The sequence below is a fragment of the Adiantum capillus-veneris genome, chromosome 11 (assembly GCF_014529385.1).
Source record: "Adiantum capillus-veneris isolate H3 chromosome 11, ASM1452938v2, whole genome shotgun sequence".
Taxonomy (NCBI): domain Eukaryota; kingdom Viridiplantae; phylum Streptophyta; class Polypodiopsida; order Polypodiales; family Pteridaceae; genus Adiantum; species Adiantum capillus-veneris.
In genome coordinates, this window is record NC_140941.1 from 133,161,581 (window position 1) to 133,189,063 (window position 27,483).

The window sequence follows — 27,483 nt, forward strand, 5'->3', positions numbered from 1 at the left end:
TCCAGGAAAAGACTAAAAACAGATGAGAACAATTACTACATGAGTGTCAGTTCACAAAAGATCCATGGTTGTCTTGATCTACAACATTAGCAAATTCGAATGCCTCCTTGGACCATGACAATCTGAAATGCCATGCCCCCACTAGAGCATATCTTCATGCTCAAGCTGCAAGATTGCTGCAGCTCAATGTGAAAATAAGTAACACAAAAAAATGGTCAAAAAATCTCATGGCCAATTGCTTTCCTATGCTGGCCAGCAGGCTAGTCTTTTAAGGCACCAAACCCTCACCTATAGGTTTTCACGTTGTACACATCAGAGAGCCACAAGGATAGAAATGTGCTTCTCACACAAGCACCAAAGAGAATGCTCCACAAATTGCGCACCGAGTTTATAGACCTTCAAAGAAGCGCAAATGATCATCAAAAGTTTCACCTTTCCTGATCTGCTTCAGTGATCCATCCACCTCAATCTACAAATGCCACGTACGGAAGAGTTAGGGACAAATCAGTTAGACAAAAAAGACAGAGACATAGGTAATTCCACTAACCCAGTATTCTGGAGGCCTCATCTTCAAGTTATAAGTTGAGGCCATGCTCATACAATAGGCTCCTGCATCATGAACCACTAAACCAGCACCCTGTAGCCAGAATCGGGGAAAACTGGTTACAACAGAAGTTACAATGTAATAACGAGTACCATACCGTTTGACAGGCAAAAAGAGCGTGTAATGAACAAAATACAAGGAAAAAAAGATGGTCCTCAAACCCTCTCAACAAAGCCTTCGGTCCCCTTGCTATAAAATGAAATATTACAGTAAGGTAGGTTTTAACGACCTCCTGAGGAAAACAAAAAAACATCTCAGGTAACTTCGATTTACCTCACTTGGAGTAGGCAATTCCCTGTCTTTGCCCAAAAAATCAGCTGATTCGCAAACAGGACCAACAACATCATACGTGCATACTTCTGCTCCTGGTGTTGGTGGTGCCACTAACTCTATATGCTGCACGCCCACGAGCATAATGTTAAAATCAGACTAGGCATCATTCCTTGCCATCATTGCTACGACCCATGGGAATTGTATACTCTTTTTAAGTTCCCAAGGTCTGAATTTATAACTTTTAAAAGGGCAAAAGCATCTGCACAAAACACACACACACAAACCTATAAAACAAAGAAGATAATAACGCGACTCTAATTAACATTTATTTTCTTTGTTGATAGTAAAAGTAAAACAACAGCTAAAAGAAAATGGCTTGGACGAATGAGACAAAAAAAAATAAGAGAAGCTTACTTGATTGAAACTTTGCACAACTTAAACGTCATTCACATCAAGGACACTGTATTCCTAAACTACAACCTAATACAACTTAGTAAACATAAGATAAAAGGGAATTCTTACCAGACGTAAGCTACAGCCTAAATGAGATTCTCAAAGGATAAACCAAATCAAATTTGAAAAATATGACATAAATGATTCGAACCCCCAAGAAATAAGACTCTAGATCACATAAAAATGAGAAAGCAAAGCAACCCTAAAGTAGTAATCACACATGACACCTATTAGCAAAACGGCAATACATTTTAGGAAAAACATTGAATGCATTACCCATTCTACATGCACTCAAATGCAGGGAACAGACATCTATGAAAGCCCTGGAAAGAGAGAAGGCATGAAAAATTAAGTGCATCACTACAATGGTACAACACCTCAGGTCTTCGATACAATCTAAGGGGTACAGAGCCCTTGCGTTCCATGTCGACAGAACCCATACCTGATAAGCACCATAAAGGCTTGGTCGAATGAGCTCTGACATGCTCCCATTGACAACAAGGAAGTTCTTGTTCCCATTTGTCTTTACTCCTGTAACCCAATTCACGAGTGTAGCTGAATTTGCTACAAGCGACCGACCAGGCTCAATGACTAAAGTCAGGCCTCTTGAAGATACCAGTTCGCGAACCTGCCACACCAGCATGATAGACACAAACCTTCAATAGCTAACATCAAACCCTCACAGACAGTATATTTTATGAATATGCCATCGTCTTCAGCTTAAAACATACTGTGTTTATCAGGTCCATCGGTGTTGGAATGACTGCACCTGCATGATAATAATCAATACCCAATCCACCACCAATGTTAAGAAACTTGACATCAAATCCTTGATCCCGTATCAGATCTATGTACTGGACCATCAAAACAGCAGCATCCTTGAAAATGTCCACCTGCAAATGACACAAAGCAGATTATTTATACCTTGCACTTACTATCACACACCAGTGTTTTAGAAAGGCACGAAAAGCATCAGTTAAAACTTCAGTATCAGTTGAGAGAGTGGCATAAATCAAGAACTGTATTTAAAGTTCTAACATTGAAGCTCAAATACCTCGCTACTAAGTGTGTGAACCGCTCCAAGAAAGATGTCCCAAATTATGTGTGTAAACAATCTCGTCATAGACCCAATAGTCAGAAAGGAGTGTTGATAAGCCTGCAAACGTCTAAGAAGGTCAAAATGAGAAGTCTGACCCGCAAACTCGACCGTGTGCCGCAATAGTCACCGCTAGACTTCATGGACCACAACCGGATGGTATCCTCTCAATAGGCTAAGTGTCCTCCAAGTGAGACTGAGCAATCTCCCTTTATGGTCGTTTGCCGAGGGGAGAGATGGCAAGACCAAGATGTTTACGCTGAAGTCATCCTCTCAAAAGAGGGGTGGCCAGACTAGGATGTCTGCGTTGTCATGCATGTCTCTCTTACCTCCAATCCTCTAGTGGATCAACAAAAGCACAGTTCACGCCGACATTGTTACAAACTGCTTACGTGTCAAAGCCCTGAAGAATGGAGCCAACTTACAGATGCTGGCCGAGGGGCCTAAACCCTAAGAAGAACAAGTAACAGAAGAAGAAGTCCTACCAATTATGGGGACCCCGTTTGTCACGTGCACATCTAACCCTATGTGTACGTGGACAAGCTACTTCAGGACAAGGGTTCAGTTCAGTTCAGTTCAGTTCAGTTAGCCTAGATTAGGAAGTGTTCTAGCACTTTGGTGAGTCTCTTCGCAGACCGTGCTGCATGTCCAAGCACTTAGAATAGATGCATATCCTCTGGTTACACACAGCATGACCAGCACATTTCCATCAGAACCCATCAAGAGCATTTTTATAGTTCATAGACCTATTTTCCCTATTTTAGCCAATTTTCACTTATTATTTTCAAGTGACTTTTGTTGGAAACTAGGTAGGGCAATTTTGCAAGGAAGTATATAAGCAAACCTAGCGCTAGCACTTATGGGCAGAAGAGGCAGCAGGGACTTCGCGTTCAACAAGCACCTTCTCAACAAGACCCCCCACCGGCAATTTACCTAGCATTTTCTACATCAAGACCCTAGATCCAGCCTAGCGTTTTTGGACAAGATCAGCCCCTGGCGTTTTTGCAATGCAAATCAGCCCGGCAGCAGCAAAAAACAGATCAGCCTAGCGTTAGCAGTTTGCACCAGCAGATCAGCCCTGGCGTTAGCAAATTTCCACAACAGAACAAGAATCAGCCCTAGCATTTTTGCATCAGCCTGGCAACTCAGCGTTTTTGCAGATCTTTGCGACAGAACCAACAAGAAGACTAGCGTTTTCCATTTTCAGCATAGACACTCCGCAGAACAAGTCCCGAACCTCGCAGATCTCACCTTCCCGCAGCAGATCCTCGCCGCACACTCAAATCCCCCGTAGTTTGCAGTTTCAACACGGAAAACGAAGATTTCAGCATCTGCGTTTTCAGCGCGTCATCGTCGCATCGTCAACATCGACATCGTCACCGACATAGAGTCAGAATACAGCAGATAAAGCTTTGCAAATTTCAGCCATTAGCATTTCCAAATTCCAGCCCCCGTCTCGTCGTCGTCGACATCGTCGGCAAGTCCAAGCATTGTAGAGATTTGTGCAATCAATAGTAGACCGCTCTCGCCATAGACAGTGGGGCCTTCGGAGGAGGGTTTGACAACATTCTGGTGTTGTATTCTTCTCTCTCTATCTCTCAGTCTCATGCACCTTCATTCACAGTGTTCACCACTTTGTTTGTGTCCATTGCACTTTCTCACTAAAGGAACGGAAGGCTCTCCCTTCCGTAAGTAAAAGAACCCTTGAGCATAGTTCGGAGCACTCATCTTGAGCATAGTTCAACATGAGAAAAGTTCAACAATCATTTCCATTGCACCTTACACCGTCCGATGGGGCCCCAGTGACAAAGAGGAATTAAAATAAAGTAGGACCCACACAAAAGCTGATGACGTGGCAGCTGTATGGACGCTCCGAATGTTTCGGCTGACATGATGACGTGGCACTGTACGGATTTCCGTGTTTTGCGTTGACTACTAAAGTGGCAGTTGTACAGAATTCCGTGATTTACGCTAGCAGCATTTTTCATTTGTTTTCCATGTTTTGGCCTGCTTTAAGTCGTACTTGGTAAGCTTCCAAGTCTGCATCAATAGGCTCAAAAAACTTTTCAACCAAAATTGATCCTCCAGATTTCACGGTGGTTTATTTGATTTCGCGGTCCCACAAAAGAGCACACAAAGCAAACCAAAGACTCTTGGAATTTATTTGAGGTATCTTCTTGCTCCAACCCTAGACTTATTAGGCACCCCCACCCTTACCACACCGAGCATCGGACGCGCTCCCGTCTTCACCGCTCATGTCTTGCAGAGCATAAGCCAAAAAGATCACTTGCAAAGAAGGATCCAAGAATTGTTTTTCTCAAAAGCAGTGCCATGCAAATGTTGATGTCTACAGCTACCAAGCCGCACAGTGCACACTCCAAGGACTTGGCAAGCTTTGAAGAAAATTTTTGCCCGAAGTTATATGGTTTCTGACATCTTCCTTCGGAGTGCATTTTCTGACAGAGTAGGGTATCCTGAAATGCTTGCCATGGAAACCCTACCAGATTATAACTTGAAATTTCTCGACATTTCTCAGTAGATGTCTCTTCACGAGCAGATGACCTTGGAGGTCCAGTGCGATTGCTATCTTGGGACTACCATCGCCGCCAAAGAAACATTGTTTATCCAAGAGCTGATAGACCATGCTGTGCTCGGCTACGGGTAGAGTCTGGAGTACCGGTTGTACTGTGTTGATGCAATATAAAGAATACCGAAAGGGGCGCGAAGGTTTGGGACCAATACTCTCTAAGGTGGAATTCCGCCACTCCGTGTGGCGTGTCGTCTCTCTCTCTCAATTCGGTTGTTATTGAAGTGCTAAAAGTCTGTTCAATCTGTTCTTTTCTATTGGCACGTGGTGCCCGTCTTGACAGACATAGACCCAATCTCTCTCTCTCTCTCTCTCTCTCTCTCTCTCTCTCTCTCTCTCTCTCTCTCTCTCTCTCTCTCTCTCTCTCTCTCTCTCTCTCTCTCTCTCTCTCTCTCTCTCTCTTCAAGTTTTTTGTAGTTTCTCTCGTGTGTTGCAATTGATCTTTGGCTTGGGGTGCCCAGGTTTTGTTTTCGGAGTCGAGCGGGGCAAGCCTGGCCACCCCCCTTAACCACCATAAAAGTGGACAAGAAGAACGACCAGGACTATGCCCCGAGAAACCGAAGGCAGACACTTTTGTCACTAGTTTCCTCTGGACTCGAGAGGCCAGAATTATCTACACTCTTAGGGCGATGACTTTTCCCTTGAGAGACCCATCTCGGTGGGCGTGACAACGACCAAGTACCTCTGTTCAGAGGCCCAGGTACTGCGGGACTTGCTTCGGTCTTCCCTTCGCAGTTGCCTCCTCTAGGTAACTTATCGCTCACCTCACTAAACTGCCTTTGAAACCCGACGGTTTTCCCCTAGGAAATGCCATACCCGCTTGGAAGGGCGTCGGCTCACAGGTGGCGTCCGCTGAGGCTGGTAATGTCTCCCATTGTGCATTTCCCAACCCCTTTTAGGTGAAGTTGACCCCCCCGGGGGGGAATGGCACTTGGATGCTCTCGTAGCTCATCTGGCTTCGCTTGGGGAGAATTACGTCATTTCCCCCGGAAGGGATCGGATTCAAATAACGACATAGGAAGGGGAGCATTATCTCCCCATCCGCCTATGCAGAGCACCTAAATACCGGGGTACAACTTCACCGAGGAACTTCGCCACAGGCACGTGCCCTGCAGTTCCGTCCCTCGAGTGCGGATCACGGCGTACCCAGAAGGGCAGCCGCTTCCCGCGAGCCTCCCCACCAAGGAGGATAACGGTCCTTTCTTCAGGGTCCAACGAAGGGTCAAGAGCGTTGAAGGCAGAGTTGAATTGGTCTAGCCACCTCCCCCTAGAATCATCTGCCGCCGGACACCTCACCAGCAAATGCGAAAGCGAACGACCCTCTAACTAGGAGCACAACTTGCAAATGCTGTGTCCGCACATATAACTATCAGCCAGTTTGAGCCCACCTACTCTCGCGAGAGCCAGCATTCTCTCCTCCTTCCTAGTGACTACAGTGCTCCTATTGAGCTGCAGCAGGTATCCACGTGTTTGTTCATAGCCGGCCTCCTTATAGGGCTCCAACGCTAGGCACGAATGCCTCTCGTCCCACTTGTCCCATGCGTGGTAGCGTACTGAGCTGAAGTCAGCCGCTGGGATATATTTATTCATCCAATTCTCCGTTCTTGTCGTCCAAGTCCACTTCTTGAACGGTTGGTTCTTAGGCTTCTTGTTTACCAAGGAGCCTATCCAAGTAGATGAAACCGAGCGGTACTTGTCAAAAGCCCGTGCTCGTTGTCCCCCACAAAAGGCAAGTACGGGTGGTATGTTAAACTCGTGATGGAGAGTTGCCGTCCCTACAGAGGTTGACCTTGCTCCCTTTCCGAGTAACATTCGCATCCCGGTGGCGACGAGGCGCTGCAAAGAGTGAAGGACACGCTGGACGTGGACCCCCATAATTTCCACGCCATAACAAATCACTGGATACACGCACGCCTTAAAAACAGTCAGTCGAGACCAGATAGGGATGGCTCGGTTCGCCAGTAGGTGTTGACATGCGAAGAGACTTTTCCTCCCCTTGTCCGCTCGCTCTTTAACGATACGTTCAATGGAAAAGGTCGAGTCAACGTCGATGCCAAGGTATCTGTATGTCTCACCTACTTCAACCATCTCACCACCCAAAGTAAAGATCCTCATAGAGAGATCTTGCAGGTCGCCGTGGAACACCGTGACCATGCATTTGTCAATTCCAAAGGTCATGCCCCAGGTCTTTGCCCATTCACTTACCTTGTCAAGGCTCGTCTGTAGGCTTTCAGGAGAGTCAGCAAGTAGAACCAGGTCGTCGGCAAAAACGAGTCCTTTTATTCTCTTGAGGAGGTTAGGTACTTCCAGGCCCCATGTTTCCCCATCTACGTCTAAAATATCATTGATGTATATATTGAATAGACAGGGCGATCCCGGGCATCCTTGGCGGACTCCCCGCTGCATCGGAATCCAATCTGACAGTTGATCCATATGTCGAACTTTAACAGAGGTGGACCTGTAGAGCACTTGGAAGAATCTAAGTGCTCGACCTTGCAAGCCAGCCGTAGCAAGCTTTAGGAACAACACCTCGTGCGGTACTGTATCGTATGCCTTCTTGAAATCAATGTAGGCCGCATAAGTTGGTTTCCCATCCTTGTGACGGAGTTTCACGATCTCTTTCAGACAGGCGACTTGCCCTATGCATTCCTCATTAGTACGGAAGCCTGCTTGGCCGGGATTGAAGAAATTCCTCTTTTCAAGCAGTTTAGTGATCCGCCTAATCACGACCGTAATGAGAACTTTTATGGCAACGGAGATTAACGCGATCCCGCGGTAGTTATCAGTGTTGGTCAAATCGCCCTTCTTGGGGATTGACACAATCACTGCATCGCTAGCGCCGGCCGGGGTATCATAAATGACCTCAATCATGTGCAAGTAAGCCTTGCCTATCTCCGATCGTGGCTTGCGCGGATCCGACCTAAGCCCCTTATCTTTCACAAGTAGCTTGAAGAATTCGGGTGGTAACCCGTCACCTCCAACTGCCTTGTGTCTCTTCAACCGCCGACAAGCCTCCCGCACTTCGTACCAGTTCAACGGGTCACATACTTCAGGCATACCAGGCCAAATGCGCACGTGTTTGTCATACCAAGCAAGAGGATCCTTGCTGGTCCCGTCCGTATCGGCAAAGATCCTAGAGTAGTGGCCCTCCCATACTTGTAATTGCCTCTCTGGTTCCATTACTAGCTCCCCATTACACCTGTATGCCAAGGTCCAATGTAAAGTCTTGTCCACCATTCGATGGTGGTGGCTTCTCAAGGAAGATGATATTCCCATATGGACCAAGAGCACAGCCATATCTCTTGTTAAGTCCACTTGTATGGTATGTACCAATCGAACCACAAGTCATACCCCCTCTGCAATCACAACCAAAAATCTCGGACCGAAAAGCAAGGTCCCCCATAGATCACATGTCCAAAAGAAACGATCAAGCGAATGACCAGGATACCACAACCTTTTGTATAATGGATGGAAACGGATGTCCAGACTCCAAAGACTAGATCCGATGCCATAACCCTGTTGGAAGGGAGAAGGTGAGCCTTGACTGTTGAAAGCTCTTGTCACACGCTCCTTACTATAAAGAGTTTACAAGGGAACGAATAGCGACCAATGTGCTCCTCGGTAATTTACTCCCATATGTAGAAGAGCTATGTAACATTTAATGGCCTAAAATCTTATGTGTAGCGGAAATTAGCATGAACATAGTGAGCATTTCATTAGAGTTGATTCCTAATGAGAATTACAAGAGTGCTTGGGTGGAGAGAGCAACAAAAAGCATAACACCTAGTTAGATAGCATCGACAATACTTTCAAAAGAGAGAGCAATTAAGCTATTGACAACAGTTGAGGACCGGATTTGCATGGAGCCGGTCCCCCCTCCAAAAGGCTTTGTATTATGGTTTCTCCCATCAAGAGAGACATTGTACAATACAATTCTTTGTGTTCCTTCAATACTAGCTAGTGCAATGAAGATGGAAGCTTCATACACCAAGCAAAACACTTAATCAAACACAACTTGAATTATCCCCGTTCTCAGACCCAAGACCTCACACACCTTCGAAGATGGTGAGAGCTAGCAGGGTATGAGAGTAGATTGAGAGGAAAAAGAAGTAACTTACAAGAAAGAAGTACATCTCCTCACATAATCACTCATATTAGCATAGCTTAGCTTAGTAATTAGCTTGGTAGAGAAGATGAGCATGCATTGAAGCTTGGCTCTTGGTTGGATTTGCATCCACATGCCAAGAGAGTGTTGATGTAGGCTTCTATCTCACAAGCTTGGAGTAGGTGATGAGCTCTCCATTAAAGCTTGGGAGGAGATAGAGTATTTTCCCTTCACACATGGTCAAGTGTGAGAGTGTGTGTCAATGCCAAGCAAAAATCAGCCCCCCCTCTCTCTTGGGCGAGCCCTAGCTGCTAAATAAGTCTGGCCTTTGCCTCATTGGACCTCCCCAGGTCAAGCCAATAGGAATTAAGCAGCATAAGTGATAGCCTTTAGACATGTGTCCCCCTTTCCCCTTTTGTGAGAGCTTTAGGTAATTAAATAATTAAACTAAACTCTCATTGGACCCCTTTGCCTCCTGGCCAATAGGAATCAGGCAAGCCATGGGGCTCCTGAATGCTCATTGGACCCCTTGGGAGACTGCCCAATAGTCTTCTAGGAGACTTAATTCTCATTGGTTTCTTTTATTAAATGTTTTTAAGTTAATTAAACTAGATTTACTCTAGCTTAATTCTCATTGGTCCACTTCAAGGGTCTTCCAATAGAAATTGGGCACACCTTGTGGACATCTGGCCTAGGGAGCTGACATGTGTCCCTCATTCCCTTTGTGTAAAGGGAGCCTGTGTGTGTGTGTGTGGCTTTCTCTCTCATCCCCTAGCTTTGGGGCTCGCCCCCTCCCATGTAGGGATGTAGAAAGACTTTTAGGGCACACACAAAGCATCCAATTTTCCCTAGGGTTGACCTTTGGACACAACCTTTGAATTTTGGAACCTTAGCATTTTGGAAGTCTTAATGGGCTGAACCTTAGGGTCTTTTTGGCCCATTGTTTCACATGGCTCTTTTGCAGATGGCCCCCCCTTTGGATCCCTATTTTCCCTCCTTTGGATCCCTACTGTGGTCGGTCTGCTAACTTAACCAATATTCTAGCTTTTTCTCCCTTGGCACTTCCCCACATTAAATGATCAGTTTAATATGAGAAAATCATTTAGGAGAATTAGATATTGATTATTATGACATTACCTCTCTCTTGAAATCATAGTCGTCCTCGACTATGGTGTAGAGAAGATAAAGCATATGCATGAGTCCTTTTCTTAGCGGATAGAGGATCCCTATGTTACCCTACGACATCATTCCATAATGGATGACTAGTCCATTTGGCGCTTGAGAGCCTGAGGCTGCCGCAAGCATGTGTGCACATTAGTCCTATCAGTCTTCCATAGTAGAGTGACAAGTTCTACTTTGGTGTTTGGGAGACGTCGTCCCCACAAACTTGATCTAAGCATGCATACTACTTCATTTTTGTGCACAAATAAAGAAAAAGAGAGTCTTATAAGACAAAAATTTTTGTTCATTTTTATCATTTTGTACATTTGCTTACTCTTGGGAAACATTGTAAGCATTGACAAGGTTTAGGTTATCCTTTAATTGTATGCCTTGCATCCATCTAGCATCTTCAAAAGGATAATTCTTAAACTTAATAAGATATCGTCTGATAGTCTTACCTTGTCTTCATGTCGGAGAATGGACTCGGGCTGCAGCACCTCCTCGTGGTCCTCGATCTCCGGTGGGTCTTCAATAGTTGGTTCTTGAGGTGGCTCTCCTTTATAAGGCTTTAAGAGGCTCACGTGAAAAGCATTGTGTATGAGCCAATGATTGGGCAACTTAAGTTGATAGGCCATCTCATTGATTGGCCTAAGAATCTGGAAGGGACCATAGTACCTTTTTGCTAGTTTAGCATAGTATTTTTGGTGGCCCGTAGGATTCTTGCCCGTCGTGTGCCTTAATCGAGCCTTGGGAAACTTTAACAAGACCCAATCGTTTTCTTTAAAGGCTTGGGCTCTTCTGTGCTTGTCAGCAGCAGCCTTTTGCCTTTGCTGTGAGATAGAGATAGCATCCTTAATCTTTTGGAAAGATTCTTGTAGGTCTCGGCTATACTCATCTGCAGCGAAGATCTTCCCATGTACCTTAAGTAGCAAGGGACTTTTTGATCTTCCCTCAATTACCTCGAAAGGTGCTTTTCCTGTAGAAGTATGTACAGTGTTATTGTAAGCATACTCTACTAAGGGTAAGTACTTCTCCCATTGGGATCTTTGATCTACTTCCGTTACATAGGCTTTCAGTAGATCGAGAATAGTTAGGTTAGCTATTTCACTTTGGCCATCAGTTTGTGGATGATAGGCCAAAGAGAAGTTTAGCCTTGTCCCTAAATTCTCAAAGAGACCCTTCCAGAAATTACTGGTCATTCTAGGATCTCTATCCGACACTATGGACATTGGCAAGCCATGGTACTTGAAAATTTGTGAAATGAAGAGGGTTGCCATTTGATGGGCTTTGATAGTCTTTTTGACAGGTATAAAATGAGCTTGTTTACTGAACCTGTCTACTATCGTCCACATTCCCGTATTCCCATGGATAGACTTAGGCAATCCAAAGATAAAATCCATGGATATGCTCTCCCAAGGTGAATTAGGGATTGGCAAGGGTTGAAGCAATCCAAGTTGCTTCCCTCTATCAAATTTTGTCTTTTGACATACCACACATTTGGAAACATACTCATGTATGTTCACTTTCATGGTAGGCCAATAGAAATATGTTTCAATTCCCTTTAGGGTAGACTGAATCCCTCTATGCCCCGCATATGGGGGAGCATGAGATTCATACATTACTTTCTCACGTAGTGAGTTAGTAACGCATAGTCTATTGCCATAGAGAAGATAACCATCTTGTAAAGTAAATGGTTCTTCTTTCTTCCCTAATGCAAGGGCTGAAATCACATCTCTAAAATCGGGATCAATAGCATACTCATCTATCATTAAAGATAGATCATTGTGAGTTGCTATGGAAACCGCATTCACTCTCGGTCGTCTTGAGAGTGCATCGGCTACTTGATTATGTTTGCCAGCAATGTGAGCAATATGAAAATGAAATTGCGAAAGGAAATTTGCCCACCTCATTTGTTTGTCGGAGAGCTTGGTCTGCGTCATGAAGTACTTAAGACTTTGGTGATCCGTTCGCAGAATGAAAGGAGTCCCCAATAAATAGTGCTTCCATGAGTCTAAGGCATGTAGAACTGCAAGGAGTTCTTTTTCGTATATGCCTAGAGCTTGCTCAACAGGGTCGAGCCTTCGACTCTCATAGCCTATGGCGTGCCCTTCTTGGAGCAGAACAGCCCCAAGGCAATCACCACAAGCATCACATTGGACCTCAAATGGTTTTGAGAGATCCCGTAGTGTAAGCACAGGTTGAGAGATAAGCTTTTCTTTAAGCTTTTCGAAAGCATTGTTCTCCTTAGCAGACCACGTATACCTAACATTTTTCTTTGTTAGGTCATGTAATGGTCCCGCAATTTGTGAGAACTTTTCTATGAAGCGTCTATAGTATGCACACATACCTATAAAGCTTCTTAGTTCATGAAGATTCCTTGGTTTAGGCCATCCTTTTATTACCTCTAACTTGGATGGATCCATTTGGATTCCATCTCGAGAGATAATGTGACCTAAATATTGAATCTCTTGCAAGAAAAATTCACTTTTCTTTCGATTAACATAAAGTTTATTCTCTCTTAAAACTTGAAATATTACCTGGAGGTGTTGCTTGTGTTCCTCCAATGAATTAGAGTAGATGATAATATCATCAAAGAACACTCCAGTGAAGGTTCGATGAGGCCTGAACAGCTTCTCCATCAAGCGGTTGAATGTGGCTGGTGCATTAGTCAAGCCAAAAGGCATGACAATGTATTCGTAAAGACCAAATGTAGTACGAAATGCGGTCTTTACAATGTCTTGATCAACTATCCTTATTTGATGGTAGCCACTTTTTAGGTCAATCCTACTGAAGTAGGTCGATCCTTGTAGCTTATCAAATAGGTCTTCTACCCGTGGAACGGGAAACCTATTCTTGATAGTGATCCTATTTAGTGCTCTATAGTCGACACACATACGATATGTGCCGTCTTTCTTTTGCACTAATAGCACAGGTGAGCAAAATGGAGATGAGCTAGGCCTAACCATGCCCTTCTCAACTAAGTCATGCACTTGCCGCATAATCTCCTCTTGTTGAGCTTGAGAAACTCTATAAGGAGGTTTGTTAGGCGGTGAACTTCCTGGAAGAAGTTCAATTGCATGGTCGTCATTACCTCGTTTAGGAGGTAGCTCACAAGGGATGTCGTCAATAAAAACATCTTGAAACCCCTTGAGAAAATTGGATAACTCTAATTCCTTTTGGTTGCTTTTATTTTCTTTTGTTAAAGCATTAGGTTCATTTTGAGAATCTTTAACAAAAATCATGTACACGGAAATAGAGCTCTTTATTGACTTGTTGAAAGCTGGTGTATGTACAATGGGGATGGTGTTACCCATCTCCCTAGCATCTATATACATGTCCTTTTCCCTGAACTTAAAGGAGATTCTCCTTTCAGGAAATTTAACATGGGCAGCCAGGCGGTCAAACCATGGTGCCCCTAGGATTACATCCTCATGCTTGAGAGGAGAGATAAAGAAGTCCTCTTTGTCCACATAGCCTTGGACATGAAGCCTCAATTTCCCGATTAAGGGAGTGACTGAAGCTTCTTGCCCCTTGAAGGCACTGTCTGCGGGTAGGATATCTCCCATCTCGTAGGATTGTATGCCTAGCTTGGTGGCTAACTCCATAGATATAAAATTGTGAGTAGAACCAGGGTCAAAGAGAATAAAAGCATCATGTTCTCTTACCTTTCCCCAAGCATGGCATAGAGGAGATCCTTTGTGGTGAGTTTGGTGAATCTCCTCCTCTTGGATTTCAACCAAAGAAGCTCTAGGAGGATCTTGGCGGTTGTTCTTTTGGGGACAAGCGCGGTACGCATGCCCTTGTTCGCCGCACTTGAAACACCGGTTATCTTTACGATAACGCTCAAGCTCTTCAGGAGAGAGTTTATTCTTTCCTTTGTAAACTCCCTTCTCTTTAGCTTTGTTGGAATTGCCCTTAGGAGACTTTTGGACATTGTCCTTCCCCTTAGGCTCATTGGAATCCTTGTTTTCCGGGGGCTTATTATTTCTTTTACCCCCCGTTTGGAAATTGATTCGCGAGGCCACCATAGTATGGTGTATTACCGCCGATATGGTACGTGGCCTTTGGGAGTTGACATACTCCGCCATTTCTTCGGTTAAGCCCGCACAAAATTGTTGCTTTTTCTCTCCAAAATCCAAATTTTTGAAGACAGTGGATTCGAGTTCTAGGTTCCAAAACTTGTCTACATATTTGTGGATGGATTCATAGGGAGAGAGCTTTAAGCTTCGCCATTCGGTGAGTACTTTGTCTTTGGCATCGGTGGCCAAAAACTGCTTCATAATGGAAGCTCTTAAAGCTTTCCATGTTCGTGGAGCTTCACCGTTGGCTCGTAGGCTAGACCACCATTGTCTGGCGGACTTTTGAAAGTGCATAGCTACATGGCGTAGCTTAGAGGACTCCGTGAAGCCCTCATCTCCAAACGCCGCATCGAATTGCTGGATAAAGGCCAAAACTTTGTCTATAGCACCGAAGGTGCCATCATAGGTAAGGAAAGAGATGCTCTTCCCTCCCTCTTTGAATTTCTTCAGCTTGGACGACCTCTTCCATGCGGCATAGGATTTCCTATGGCCTCTTCTTTTTGATGGTTCAAAAGTTGCACCATCACTTTCTTCAGAAGATGAAGAATTTGAAGAAGGTGGAGAAGAGGGTGACCTCTTTCTCGCCTTTTTCTTGTCTTGATCTTTGTCGTCTTCACCATAGCTTTCATAAGAGGAAGAGGATGAAGAAGATGGAGAAGAGGGTGTCCTCTTTCTCGCCTTTTTCTTCTCTTGCTTTTTATCATCCCTCTTTGAATTATGGCGTGGAGAAGAGTGTGATGGTCTTCTCCGCTTTGGTGGTGATGGAGAGTGTTTAGCCCGCCGTCTTCGTGGAGCCATCTCCGCCGAGGTGGCGGGAGACTCGCTTCTTTCTCGTTCCTTCGGTGGAGGCTCTTGAGTTCTCCTTTGGGAAGGAGATGCATCATCAAGAAGTAAGTTCTTGAGCCCTTCATATGGATTCTCTTCTTCTTCCCGAATCGGAGAGAGACCTCTTTTGGTAGTCTCACAAGGAGGCTTCCTAGGTGTTCTCTCGTCATGGTGATGAGCTTGGAGAATCCCGTGAGCACGGAGCTGCCGTTGCACTTCACTTTGGAGAGATGGATTGCCCATGGCTTGTTGAAGCCTAGAAACAAGATAATTAACAAGCATTGAAGCATCATTAGTAGCTTGCTCATGAGCAAAATCAAAGTTATCAACATTAATTTCACTCTCTTTAATATTGTCAGCCATTCTAACAACTTTTAGGTGTAAACTTTTTAGGTGTACTTTGGCACTTCAAGCCCTAGTTGCTACTCCTCTTTACCCCTTTAAAGGAGCCAAGGCCAACTTCTTTTGAATTGGCGGCTGAATTGAAATTATGCCCGATAGGCTGAGGCCACAAGTGGAGGTAGTTCGAGTGGCACCCGGACGGGATGTTGCCATTACACCGAGCATTGGCAAACTTCGTTTGCAATGATAGGGGTGTTTAGGGCACGAGGAGTTTTACGTAATTGCCTTGGAAGGTTGTGACGTTCTACTCGAAATCCCTTGGTACCACGAGAACAACGCCGTGGTTGACTACTGGGCCGAGAAAGCGACTTTGACAATGAAGGGCTCAAAGATTGTACTTGATGAACTTGAGTTTCTTTACTCACTTTTTGGGAGAGAATTGAACGATGGATGAAGGTCGAATATGTTTTGACCTGAACAAAAGAATGCCAAGATTTTCTCCACTCATGCCAATTGCTTTTCAAAGGGCCTGCCAGGCGAGTTATCATCCGCTTGTCCTGAAGATCATTCTATTGATCTGATACTTGGAAGCACACCACCGAACCGACCACCTTACCGTGTGAGCCGAGCCCAGAACGAAGAGATTATGAACCAAGTGAAAGACCTCTTTGAAAAGGGTTTTGTTCCAGCCTAGTACTTCACCGTATTTCTCTCCAGTGTTGTTGGTTTTAAAGAAAGACGGATCTTGGAGAATGTGCATCGATCATAGAGATCTCAACAAAATCACCATCAAGGACAAATTTCCGATTCCTAAGATCGATGATATACTCGACAAATTACAGGGATCCTCGTGTTTTAGCAGGATTAATTTGAAGAGTGGATATCATCAGATCCGAATCGCGCCGGGAGATGTCTACAAGACAGCCTTTCGGACGACTTTTGGGTTATTTGAGTTTTTGGTGATGCCTTTTGGCTTAACCAATGCTCTTGCGACATTTAACCGGATGATAGACAAGATTTTTAGAGAGTACAAACTATTTGTTGGCACTTTCTTTGACGACATCATTGTTTTCTCCAAGGATGAGGCAAAACATAGAGATCATATGCTTCAAGTCTTTCATGTAAAAAATTGTTGATGTGTCAAAGCCTAAAGAATGGAGCCAACTTACAGATGCCGGCCGAGGGGCCTAAACCCTAAGAAGAACAAGTAACAGAAGAAGTGTCACAAAGTGATGACGTGGTTGCCCGAGAGCAGAAACCCTACAGAAACCCTAACTGCTGAAACCCTAATACTGGAAATCCTAACCCTAAAACCTGCAAACCCTTATTCTGAAAACCCTAACCCTAAAACCTGCAAACCCTAATTTTGCTGCCAAAAACCCTAACCCTAACCCTAAGGGCAAATTTCCGCGTTTTGCGCTGGCTGACGACACAGACTGTACGGATTTCCGTGATTTACGCTGGCAGCTTTTGGCTTTGCTTTTGGACCAGATGCTTTTAAGTTTGAAGGCTTTTCACTATAATTGCTTTTTAGGCCAAGGGCCTTTAAATATGAGGTTAGGGCTCATTCTCTGGCATGCTTCCTGGAGAAGGTGCAGAGTCTGGAGTACCGGCTTGTACTGTGTTGATGCAATATAAAGAAACACCGAAAGGGGCACCAAGGTTTGGGGCCAATACTCTCTTGGGTGGAATTCCGCCACTCTGTGTCGTGTGTCGTCTCTCTCTCTTTCAGTTCAGTTGTTAATGAAGTGCTAAAAGTTTGTTCAGTCTGTTCTTTCTATTGGCATGCGGTACCCGTCTTTTGACATTTCAGGCATTACGAGATCACAAGTTAGTGATTAATGCGAAGAAAAGTAAATTTTTCCTACCAGAGATACACTTTTTGGGACACATTGTGTCAGCAACAGGAGTGCATATGGATCCGACCAAGATAGATTGGCCCGATTTGAAGAATGTCCACGAAGTTAGAAGCTTCTTGGGATTGTGTTCATACTACAGGCTGTTCATTAGAAAGTTTACAGAGGTTGCTTCCCCTTTGCATATCTTGACACAGACACAAGTCCCTTTCTCGTGGGGACCCACAGAGGTGACTGCCTTTTAGACTTTGAAAGAGAAATTGACTACGGGACCAGTTTTGACTTTGCCGGACTTACAGAAGTCGTTTGAAGAATATTGTGATACTTGTGGTCGTAGTCTGGATGCGGTCTTAATGCAAGAAGGCCAATGTCATTACCTACTCGGAGCCGATTTTACGGTTTTCACAGATCATGGGAGTTTATGCTACTTCTAGTTACGGAAGCAGTTATTGGAAAAAGCAGATGCGGTCGGCAAACATCTTGTCATAGTTTACTTCCGGATTGTCCACGTGCAGGGACAGAAGAAATTGGTGGCAAATACTTTGTCCCGAGAGCCGTTGGTTCTGGCTATTTCCGCGATACCTCATAGGAACTTCGAGGACATAGTCGGTCAGTACGCCACAGAACAGATTTTGCAGATGTATTCGGTTGAATATAGAAAGGGGAGATAGTAGTGGACTATTCCATTCGAGATGGCTACTTGATGAAGAACACCATGTTGTGCTTTACACAGCCGTTGAGGGAAAAGGTCTAACCGAATGCCACTGTCCGCCTTTTACGGGTCAACGCGGCATTGGTAGAGAGAGACTTCTTTTGGTCGAGACTCAAGAAGGATGTGGACGAGTTTGTGAGCAGATGCTTGGTATGCCAGAAGGTCAAGTTTGACAGGCATAAAGCACAGGGATTGTTACAGCCTTTTACCCATACCCACCCGCCCCTGGGAAAATATTGCAATGGATTTCATCTCCCGAGAACACAGCGTGGGCACGATTGTTTATTGCCCAGGTCTTCAGATTACATGGCATGCCTGAGACGATTGTCTCCGACATCACCCCAAGTTCACGAGTTTGTTTTGGACGACTATTTGGGAGAACATAGGCACGCGGTTGCAGTTCTCGTCATCGTTCCACCCGCAGACTGACGGGCAATCAGTGATTGTAAATTCAGTGGTATTGGATTTGTTGAAGTCTTCTTTGTTGGATCAGCAGACTACTTGGGAAAGGGTTTTACCTTTGGTGGAATATGCCTACAGAAACACGATGAACTCTTTGATGGGGAAGGTGCCATTTGAGGTTCTTGAATTTGCTATGAAGGTTCCACCCTTCCTTAGCACGAAAGATAAGATTTTTCTTTGAAGCCGACCAAGGGACTTGGTCCGGAAGGCTTTGCAAAAATTACAAGAAAGACGAAAAAAGGAAGCAGATCGCCATCCTCGCGATTTGAAATTGAAGGAGGATGATTGGGTGCTCTTACATTTTGAGAAGGCACACCTAAGAAAGGAAAAAGGGAAAGGAGCAGCTTCTTCGAAAGCTTAGCATGAGATAGTGTGGACCTTTCCAAATTTTGCGAAAAGATAAATGATATCTCCTTTGGACTGAAGCTGCCATAATACTTGGAGGATTCACAATGTTTTTCATGTGAGTCTCTTAAAGCCTTTTGAAGGCGATGTGCTCGATGATGGGAAGCTAGATGTGCAACCCGAATTGGACGAAAACGAGCAGATACTCGTTCCAGAACAAAATTGGCACAGAAAGAAAGAAAGAAGGTAAAGCGAACTAACGGTTCTTGGTTAAATTCAAGACATACTTCGCAATGGATGCGAAGCGAATGGAGGAGGAAGACCTAGCATATTCCTAGGAATGTGAATCTTTACCTTGGAGCTTTTGGTTTAGCATAGTCTATTCCAAATGGAACCCAGAATTCAGCTTGGCCGGAGATCTGATGTAGTGGGTTTGCACAAGTGGAGAGTTACTCCACTCCTTTGTCAACAGATGCCTCGATTTTTGAATACTAGAGTCACTGATGTCTCTTTAAGCTTCAGGGATAGTGAGAGCTCACAGTATTCTGTTGGATGACTTTATGAAATGGAATTCCGAAATATGAAACTAATTTGTTCTGGACTTGTTTTGAAGTGCAGGAACTGACAGACGAAATGATTGCAGCATTTTGGTCTAAATGATCTCGAATAGACATGGTTGCAATAGGGGTTAGTCAATCGGGCATATGTGAGGTCCCGACTGGATCTAGCTGCGATTGCTAGCTACATTGCCGATAAATCATGGTCTAAGATCCGAATGAATGTTGAATGTCATGTGATGTCCTATGATGTCGTGTGATGTGACTGTCGATTGGTACATGTGCCAGATGTGTGTTCCTAGTGCGTAGGTACTAACAATCAGTGTCTGCTAAGGCAGTTTATGGCTTCTGTCTGTTTCGCAGGCGTAATCGAGGGCGATTACAATGCTTTCAAGAGGGGGGTATGTCACAAACTGGTGACGTGGATGGACTGTTGGCTGCCTGTGTACACACATACACACCTGCATGGACCCCGGCATTCCCGACTTGTCTGCTGTACGGCAATTTCCGCAAATCACGGAAATACTGCCACGCGGCCAAGTTGTACGGATTCCGCGTTTTACGACGTGAATTGCGCCAGCTTTTGATCATTGCTTTTTCTACGCAATGCAGCCAGAGAAAAGAAAGCCTCTTTGCTTTATTTTCATTAAAGCATAAAGAGAGAGAGAGAGAGAGAGAGAGAAAGAACCTTTTGCTTTATTTTCAAAGCTTTTAAATTTTCAGCTTTTGAAGCTTTTGGGGCTCTGCTTTTTAGCATCCTATGTAAATTCTTTAAATTGGCCTTTGGGCTCCCACTCTGCAGAGCATCTGGACGCAGAGTCTGAGAGTGAGACCCAAAGGCTCGCTTGTACTTTGAGTTGCAGATTAATATAAAAAGAAATATCGAAAGGGACGCCAGTCTTTGGGGCCAATATCTCTAGGCACGGAACTCCGCCAGGCCAGTGTCGAATAAATTGTGAATTGTGAACTATTTTTGAAGTGGTTATTTGGTGCTGTCGCGGTAGATTCTTGACTTGGAGTGTCCAAGTCTGTTACAAATCAATAGCAACACACGTGAGAAATTGAAACAACAGAACTTGAAAATAGAGAGAGGAGACTTGACACGAAACGACGAAGTTCTTCTTCCAAATGCACAAGCCCCAAATTATGGTGCCCCTTTCGATACTTCTTTCTTTATTACTTCGCAAAGGTCCAATAGCCGGGAGAGCTCGTGCTCTGCTTCCTCGTCCCAAGGCCATATTTAAAGGCTCTTGTCCCCAAAAGCATACAACATGCAAAGCTTTGCTCTCAAAAGCTAGCGCCATAGACAGCTTGCAAAATTTGCAGCATGTTTGAACAAATGCCACCTGAGCAACCGTCTGCGATTTACAAGGCTATCCATACAATTTGGCCACGTCAACACTTGCACAATCTTTTTTTTTAAGGAGGTTTTAGGCCTCTCAACCAGAGCCCTCCAAAGCCCTCCAAGCTGGTAGGTGATTAAGGATTTAAAAACCCTAATTCCCTATCTTGCCACAACACTAACTTGTGACATAACCCCCTCTTGAAAGAAGAGTAATCGACCTCGATTACGTCTACGAAACAAACAAAGGACAAAAACTAGCTCAGTAGACGTTGACTCTGTGTACCCATACACTAGATGACACACATCCAACACTTGCACAAAGACAACATTCACATCAATATCCACGTCAGATCTAAGAGGAGCGTACCCGAGATACCCGCTTAACCAACCAAAAGATTTCAAGGATGGTGGCACGATAGTCAGATTTTCACCTTTTCCGGGGTGAAAGAAGAAAGCATTGCAATTCCTACAACAATTTGACAACATCTATGCTTCGGGGAACTATACACAAGAATCAAAGATTTCTCACGCAACAAGATTTCTTAAAGATAATGCTATGCAGTGGTGGAGCTCAATCGCGACAATCAATGCATGAGCCTGCACATCTCTTACATCCCAACAAGCTTGCTGAGCCGTAGGCAAAACACCTCTAGCAGAGCAGCAATCTTGCCACCAAAACCTGCAACATCCTCAACATCGCCTATATCCACAAAACCAGGACGTACATCAATGCCCTGCACAAGATTCCAAACACCCTTTGAGACAAGAACATGTTGCATCATGTAAGCCCACATTAGGTAAATGTCCCCATCCAATCTATCCTCAACAACAAACATCTTGAATATATCTGAGTTGTTGTCAGCCATAGCGATTGCATGTACCTGATGTGCAAGTTGTCCGAAATGATGAGAAACAGAGCGGTACTATAGTATGCTATATAGCACAACCTGAAGAAAATTGTAAGGGACCTATTATGCATAAAATGGCACTGGTAAAAAATCTGTTCGAAAATGAAGAAATTGCTTGCGTAGCACTGCCTGAAGTGGAAACGGAGGCTGAAATGAGCCCGAATGGAAAATCTGAGCAAACCTAGCTCTACAAGCCGTCCAGAGGTATTTGTCGACCTGCTAACGCTCACCAAAGCTCACTGAAATCTGAGAAAGTGAGCAGGTGTGCGCTGGCGATCTTGGCGACTAAGCCCGGGAGGACGCAACCTGCTTTAATACCAATGTGAAATAGGGTTACAGGGAAGCAACACAGCTTGGAGAAGACGAAGGAAGCTCAAGGCGCACAACAGAGTAGTATTACTTAGTGTGCAATGGAAAGGTAAGATAGCCCTAGAGTGATGGGCCTAGTATATACAATGCACGGGGAAAAAACCTCCTAATGAGGGAAAAAATGCCCCGCTTGTCCTAAGTGTATTCACACACATCACTACCACATGTATATGGTAACAAGGTGCAGAGCGCGAGTGCCGACATTGTACTTAGTTCAAGCAATATAAAGAAATATTGAAAGGGACGCCAAGGTTTGGGGCTAGTGCTCTCTTGGGGTGGAACTCCGTCACTCCTCATCTCGTGTCGTACATCTCTTTCAATTCAATTGTTATTTGATGTGCTTAAAGTTGTTCATTCTGTTCTTTTCCATTGGCACATGGTGCCCGACCCCGTTACATCTTCCCTTTCTCTGCCCGTTGTTTCGCCGATTCGAAGTCCTCGACTTGCTCCTTAGGTTCTTTCTTAACACACTTCGCAAGGATGTGCCTTTGTTCCCCACAATTGTAACACTTTTCCTCCTTGAAGTATTTAGCACGCTACTCTGCTGTCAATTTCAAGCCAGTGGATTTCTCCTTCTGTTTCTTGCTCTTTTTGTCATCAAAAGACTCTTTCCCTGTTGTAGTGGTCACTGGCTTGTCCAAGGGATAAGTCAAGGAGCCAGAATGCATAGAAAAATTGTCCTTAGCGTGCTACATGAGCTTCTGAATACTTTGGGACTTTTGCTTCAAAATTCAAACAATACCACAACAAACCGCTCCATTTGCTCCAGAAAGAGGATCTTCCAAAAGGAAGCTACAGGCAAAAATGTATCCCAAAACCTTTGGCAATAAGTAGCCAAGGTAACTTCTTTGATCATCCTCGCATGATTCCACACTTTAATGACGTCCTCTTCATCCTCCTTCGTCAACCATGCCCGAAGTGAATAGTCTTTTGAACCTCACCCACACTTTTGGGGCTTTCATGTGCAAGAGCACAATCAACCACCATGTCTGAGCATTACCTTTAAGAGAAGACATTGTAACAGACTTGGACACACCAAGTCGGAAATCTGGCATGACACACGAGAAATCACTTCAAATCACTTCACAAACTTTATCACACTTCAATAGAGACGACACGGCCCGGTGTAGTTCCGTGCTGGCGCATAACCAGCCATGCCTTGAAACACAAATCTACCCCCAAAATACCCAAGATGTACCGAGGGTGGTGGAACGACCTGACGCATAGCCTAGAGACTGGTTCCCTGCAACATTTGGACTTTGAAAGGTGGCTGGTTGAAGTGGTATAGTCTGTGGAACTAGCGTCTGATTGCGCAATCGTAAACCCTTGACCTTGTGGAGCATTCACATCAACAAAAGGCAAAGACAGTTTAGCTTTCACCCGATCTTTACACTGTTTAACTTTGCTTGAACTTTACGACACAAAGCAACTTCACAAATAAGCCTGTGACTGGAATTTGACACTTCAAACAAACCACGGATTCGCAGCTAGAGCGCTCCCAAGCAAACAATGACACCCTATTGACCCCAAAGACTCCAAAGACTGGCGTCCCTTTCGGTATTTCTTTATCCTTATTACACTTGAGAAAAAACTGTAAACTTCTACAAGCTCTCACTTTTATCCGGATGAAATTCCCCTACACTAACCCAATTTCGGCAATATAACCACAGTAGAAGTCTCCACGGACAAAATCCCAAGTAAACAGCGACTTCCACGCACTTTAGAGCACTTTACAAAACCTAGCGAGAACTTACACACGCTGAAATCTCTGTTTTTGGCCTGTAATTTGCACCAAAACACCTGTTTGGTGATTCCCTAGCTTCTCCAAAGCTCTTGGGACCTATAGGCATCAAAACTGGCCAAAACGCTAAACCTGCAAAAAAAATTACAGCAAGCTATGTTTTGCGCCCCTCTTTGCGTGTTGATCACTCCTGTGGGTAACCCTCAAGCTCCCGCACCTGTAGGGTCACTCACCCTATGAATTAGACGAGATTCCTCACGGGAAATCTCTCTAAATTGCCTTGTACAAGCACCCAAGGCTTTCCCGAGGTGCCCCTGGCGTTACCTTGCAATTTAGGTGCAAAATTCTAAACATGCAGGAAAATACAGCAAGCTGTAATTTTCTGTTTAACATCATTTTGAGCGGAGCAAACACGTCTACACATGTCTCAGAGGCTTTCACACGCAATGGGGCAATTCCCTTGTAAATTGGACGAGTTTTCACACAAGAAAACTCACCGGTTTCGCATTTCTTCGTGATGGAACTGTGCGTACCTATAGGGGATTAGCAACTAGCTAATCCGGTTTCTGTACACAAGGCTCTTGCCTTGGCAAACGCGCATAAAACCCCCAAAAACTGAACATGGTCATCTGAGAAGCCCAACTAGAGGGGCATTACCATAGGTGCAAAGGGGGGGGAGAGATGCACGAGAGCAAATCATCGCGCTACATGCGACAAGGGAGAAAGCAAGCTTTCCATTAAAGTTGTGATCACCTGCACCCATTACTCACACACACACTGTGTTCACAATGAGTGAAAATTCAGGCCCTTCTCAAATTTGGGCATCCCCTCCTGGATGAGGCTTCTGGAAGGTGTGTCTTGGCCTGCATGCTGCTCTCCTACCACCATGTGTCCAGTTTGCTCCTGTTGGTTTAATTCCTAGTACCAACCTAGACATCCTTTTACTACTCGGATTTCTGTTGGACCATCTCGTGTGATCTACCCTTCCCGACTACGGATGAAACTCTCTGCCAACAACCGTTTCAGATTGGCCATGCAATGTCCGAGCATTTGTGACTTCAAGAAGAGGGTCCCAAAAATTAAATAAAAATCAAGGGAAAGAAACCAACAAATATAGATAGTGGTTGTCACAATCTCGTGACACCTTGAGTATTAAAATTCATTTTTGCTCCCATTTAGTACCCGTATGATGGAGAATCTTAGAGACCAAACCTACAAACGCTTTTACATGACAGTACAGAAGTATTTATCAGAAACAATCAATTGAATAGTTCCTCCCAGCAACCAAAAAATTTCCACACGTCATATTTCTATTAAAAATGCTCACATATAGAATAGAAATGGTCATGCACTAGGTGCTCTTATCAAACATCACCACATGCATCGACTTGAAGTGAAAGTCTGCAAAAAGCCACCTCCTTGTAGCTTTTAGTCGACTTTGTGATAAATAAACTTTGAAGTATCTTCAGTACGGGTACCTAAACCTGCAGGTCTTATAAATATTACCCATCCCATAATTCTGCTCAAAGAAATAACTTGTCAACATGCTGCTAGCATCAAAATACTTAAAAAACTACCAAATAATCCTCGTGTTTCTACGTAGAACAATCTCACAAATGAGATGGTCAGCAACCAAAATGCTCTAGCAACCACTTAAGGGAAACATTAAATAACTACTTGAATGAAAGCAACTATTAGCTGTAGCACTTACCACTCACCTTAGTTATGGTCGATCCCAAATGGCAATGGGCTCCAACAAGCAAAAGTTCTCTAGGATGACGTTTTATCTCATCCAAAAACCATTGCAGCTTCTCATTACGGATGCCAAACTTAGAGTTCTTATTGCCAGTAGCAACATATGGATGGACCTAAAAATGTAGATCAAAACATCAATGACCTTAAATCCTCCTTCACTCTCCTTCCAGATCTAAATAGGCAGTAATCAGCAGCATACCTGCGGATCAACATCTGGATTAACTCTTAGTAGAACCTTGACTTGTTTCCCTACAAGGCGCCCTGCCTCTATGATGTGGCGAAGATCAAATTCACTGTCTATGTTAACCAACACACCCTTCTCTGCAGCTAGCACCAGCTCATCTACCAGTTTTCCATTGCCATTAAATATACACCTGCTCACTAAGTGATTAGACAAATTCAGCTCTTGAAATGCTATACGTAAATGCAGCCGCCGGGAAAAAAACGGTCAACTTAGGACATGACTCCAGCAAGCTAAGATAGAAATGTTTTATAAGTACCTACTACCCCCTGCCCAATCTTCTAGCTATTGTCTTCGCCATCCAGGATCCCAAGATACAATTCATGGCAGAAACAGGTCTTGCGCATTTGTATGCGGTACACTGTGGATGATCATGCTACTCAATCAAGCATATCCTTTGAGAGAGTAGGTGAAAATGCACTTTCCTAAGGAGCAAAACCCAAAAACTACTGTTTCCATTATGCATCCAAAATGAAAGTGAGCATGTTTGGAGGGGTGTTGAATTATAAGAAATGATCGCCAAACTCAAGATAGCTAATGTCTTTGAAAGTGCAATTATCTCTATCAATTCATTTCGAGATCAAAAATAGTTTGCAACCCCTCTGCTTTTGTACATTACACAACACACTTAAAATCTTCGTGCCCCTGAAGTAGAAGAGCCACTCCTCTGTACACAAACTTTACTGGAAAAAGCCTCTACATGCAAGCACCCTTCGGCACTGATATATTTGGCCAAATCTCCACCAGTATTCTGAAAAATTAAAAGAGGTCTTTGTGGCAAACCTGGATGGATCAAATCCAGCATGCATCACCAGCCTAAGTTCGTTACCACTGACAAGGACAGCACCGCATCCGAGCTCTTGAAAGTGCTTCAATATTTTCAAATTGTTGTTAGCCTTGACAGCGTACCCAATAATGGAGTCCAGCCCTTCAAGAGCGGCAGTGTAAGCTTCCACGTTTCTGGTCAACTGGGGTTTACTATATAGGTAAAAGGGCCTCTTCTCCTGCACTGATTGCATAATGTCTTGCACCTTCACACCCTCACAGTACAGAAAACCATCTTCCTTTTTGCTGAAGCAGTGCTGGAAGGCGCGCTTAGTGATGGTTTGGGAAGAAATCTGCTCGGAAACTGCCGCTCTACATGGCAATGGCAAACGCAGGCGAGAGAAAGAAAAAGAAATTCTTTGTGGGGCTCTACTGGACAGCAGGAGCTTGAAAGTCGGCTTTTGCAGGCATTCCGAAGAATTGAGCTTAGACGAGGTCATGGAGGTCGCCATAGCTGGCTCAATTGTACTGTGGGATCCCCTCAAACGTGCGACGGTAAGTCTGAGGGTAGTAAGGTAGGGTGGGCATGAAATGTTTGAATTTTTAATGGGGAGGGTTTCGCTAGAGTCGCCACTCGCCAGAGGAATGATGAGGTGGCACCGAGGTTTGAGGAGCTTTTGGAGGGTTTTTTCAAATTATGTGGAAAAAAAAAAGGGCTTGAGTAAGGCTACTCAGTGCTCACCTACCCCTAATCTTCGTGTGCACGATACCCAAAGGAAGGACAAAAACTAATGTTAATCGATCATATCCCCAATATGCAATAAGCCATTCATTAGCCAACACCTGGATCCTCGGCTCCTATTGCTTTACTCATCTCACCAGCCTCTACGCTCGCTCTAGCT

The 27,483-nt window shown here is 44.3% G+C and overlaps 1 protein-coding gene across 1 annotated transcript; it reads right to left on the bottom strand.

Annotated features, from left to right (window-relative positions):
- Positions 1 to 27,180, bottom strand: LOC147448037 (diaminopimelate decarboxylase 1, chloroplastic-like). The gene is made up of 8 exons (XM_086523930.1): positions 26,600 to 27,180; positions 25,775 to 25,949; positions 25,539 to 25,688; positions 2,062 to 2,223; positions 1,773 to 1,958; positions 878 to 1,000; positions 548 to 637; positions 1 to 469 (listed from the first exon to the last, which is right to left on the bottom strand). Exons 1-8 carry the CDS (start codon positions 27,091 to 27,093, stop codon positions 389 to 391), a joined length of 1,461 nt encoding a protein of 486 aa, XP_086380056.1. The 5' UTR covers positions 27,094 to 27,180; the 3' UTR covers positions 1 to 388.
- Positions 27,181 to 27,483: the final 303 nt, after the last annotated feature.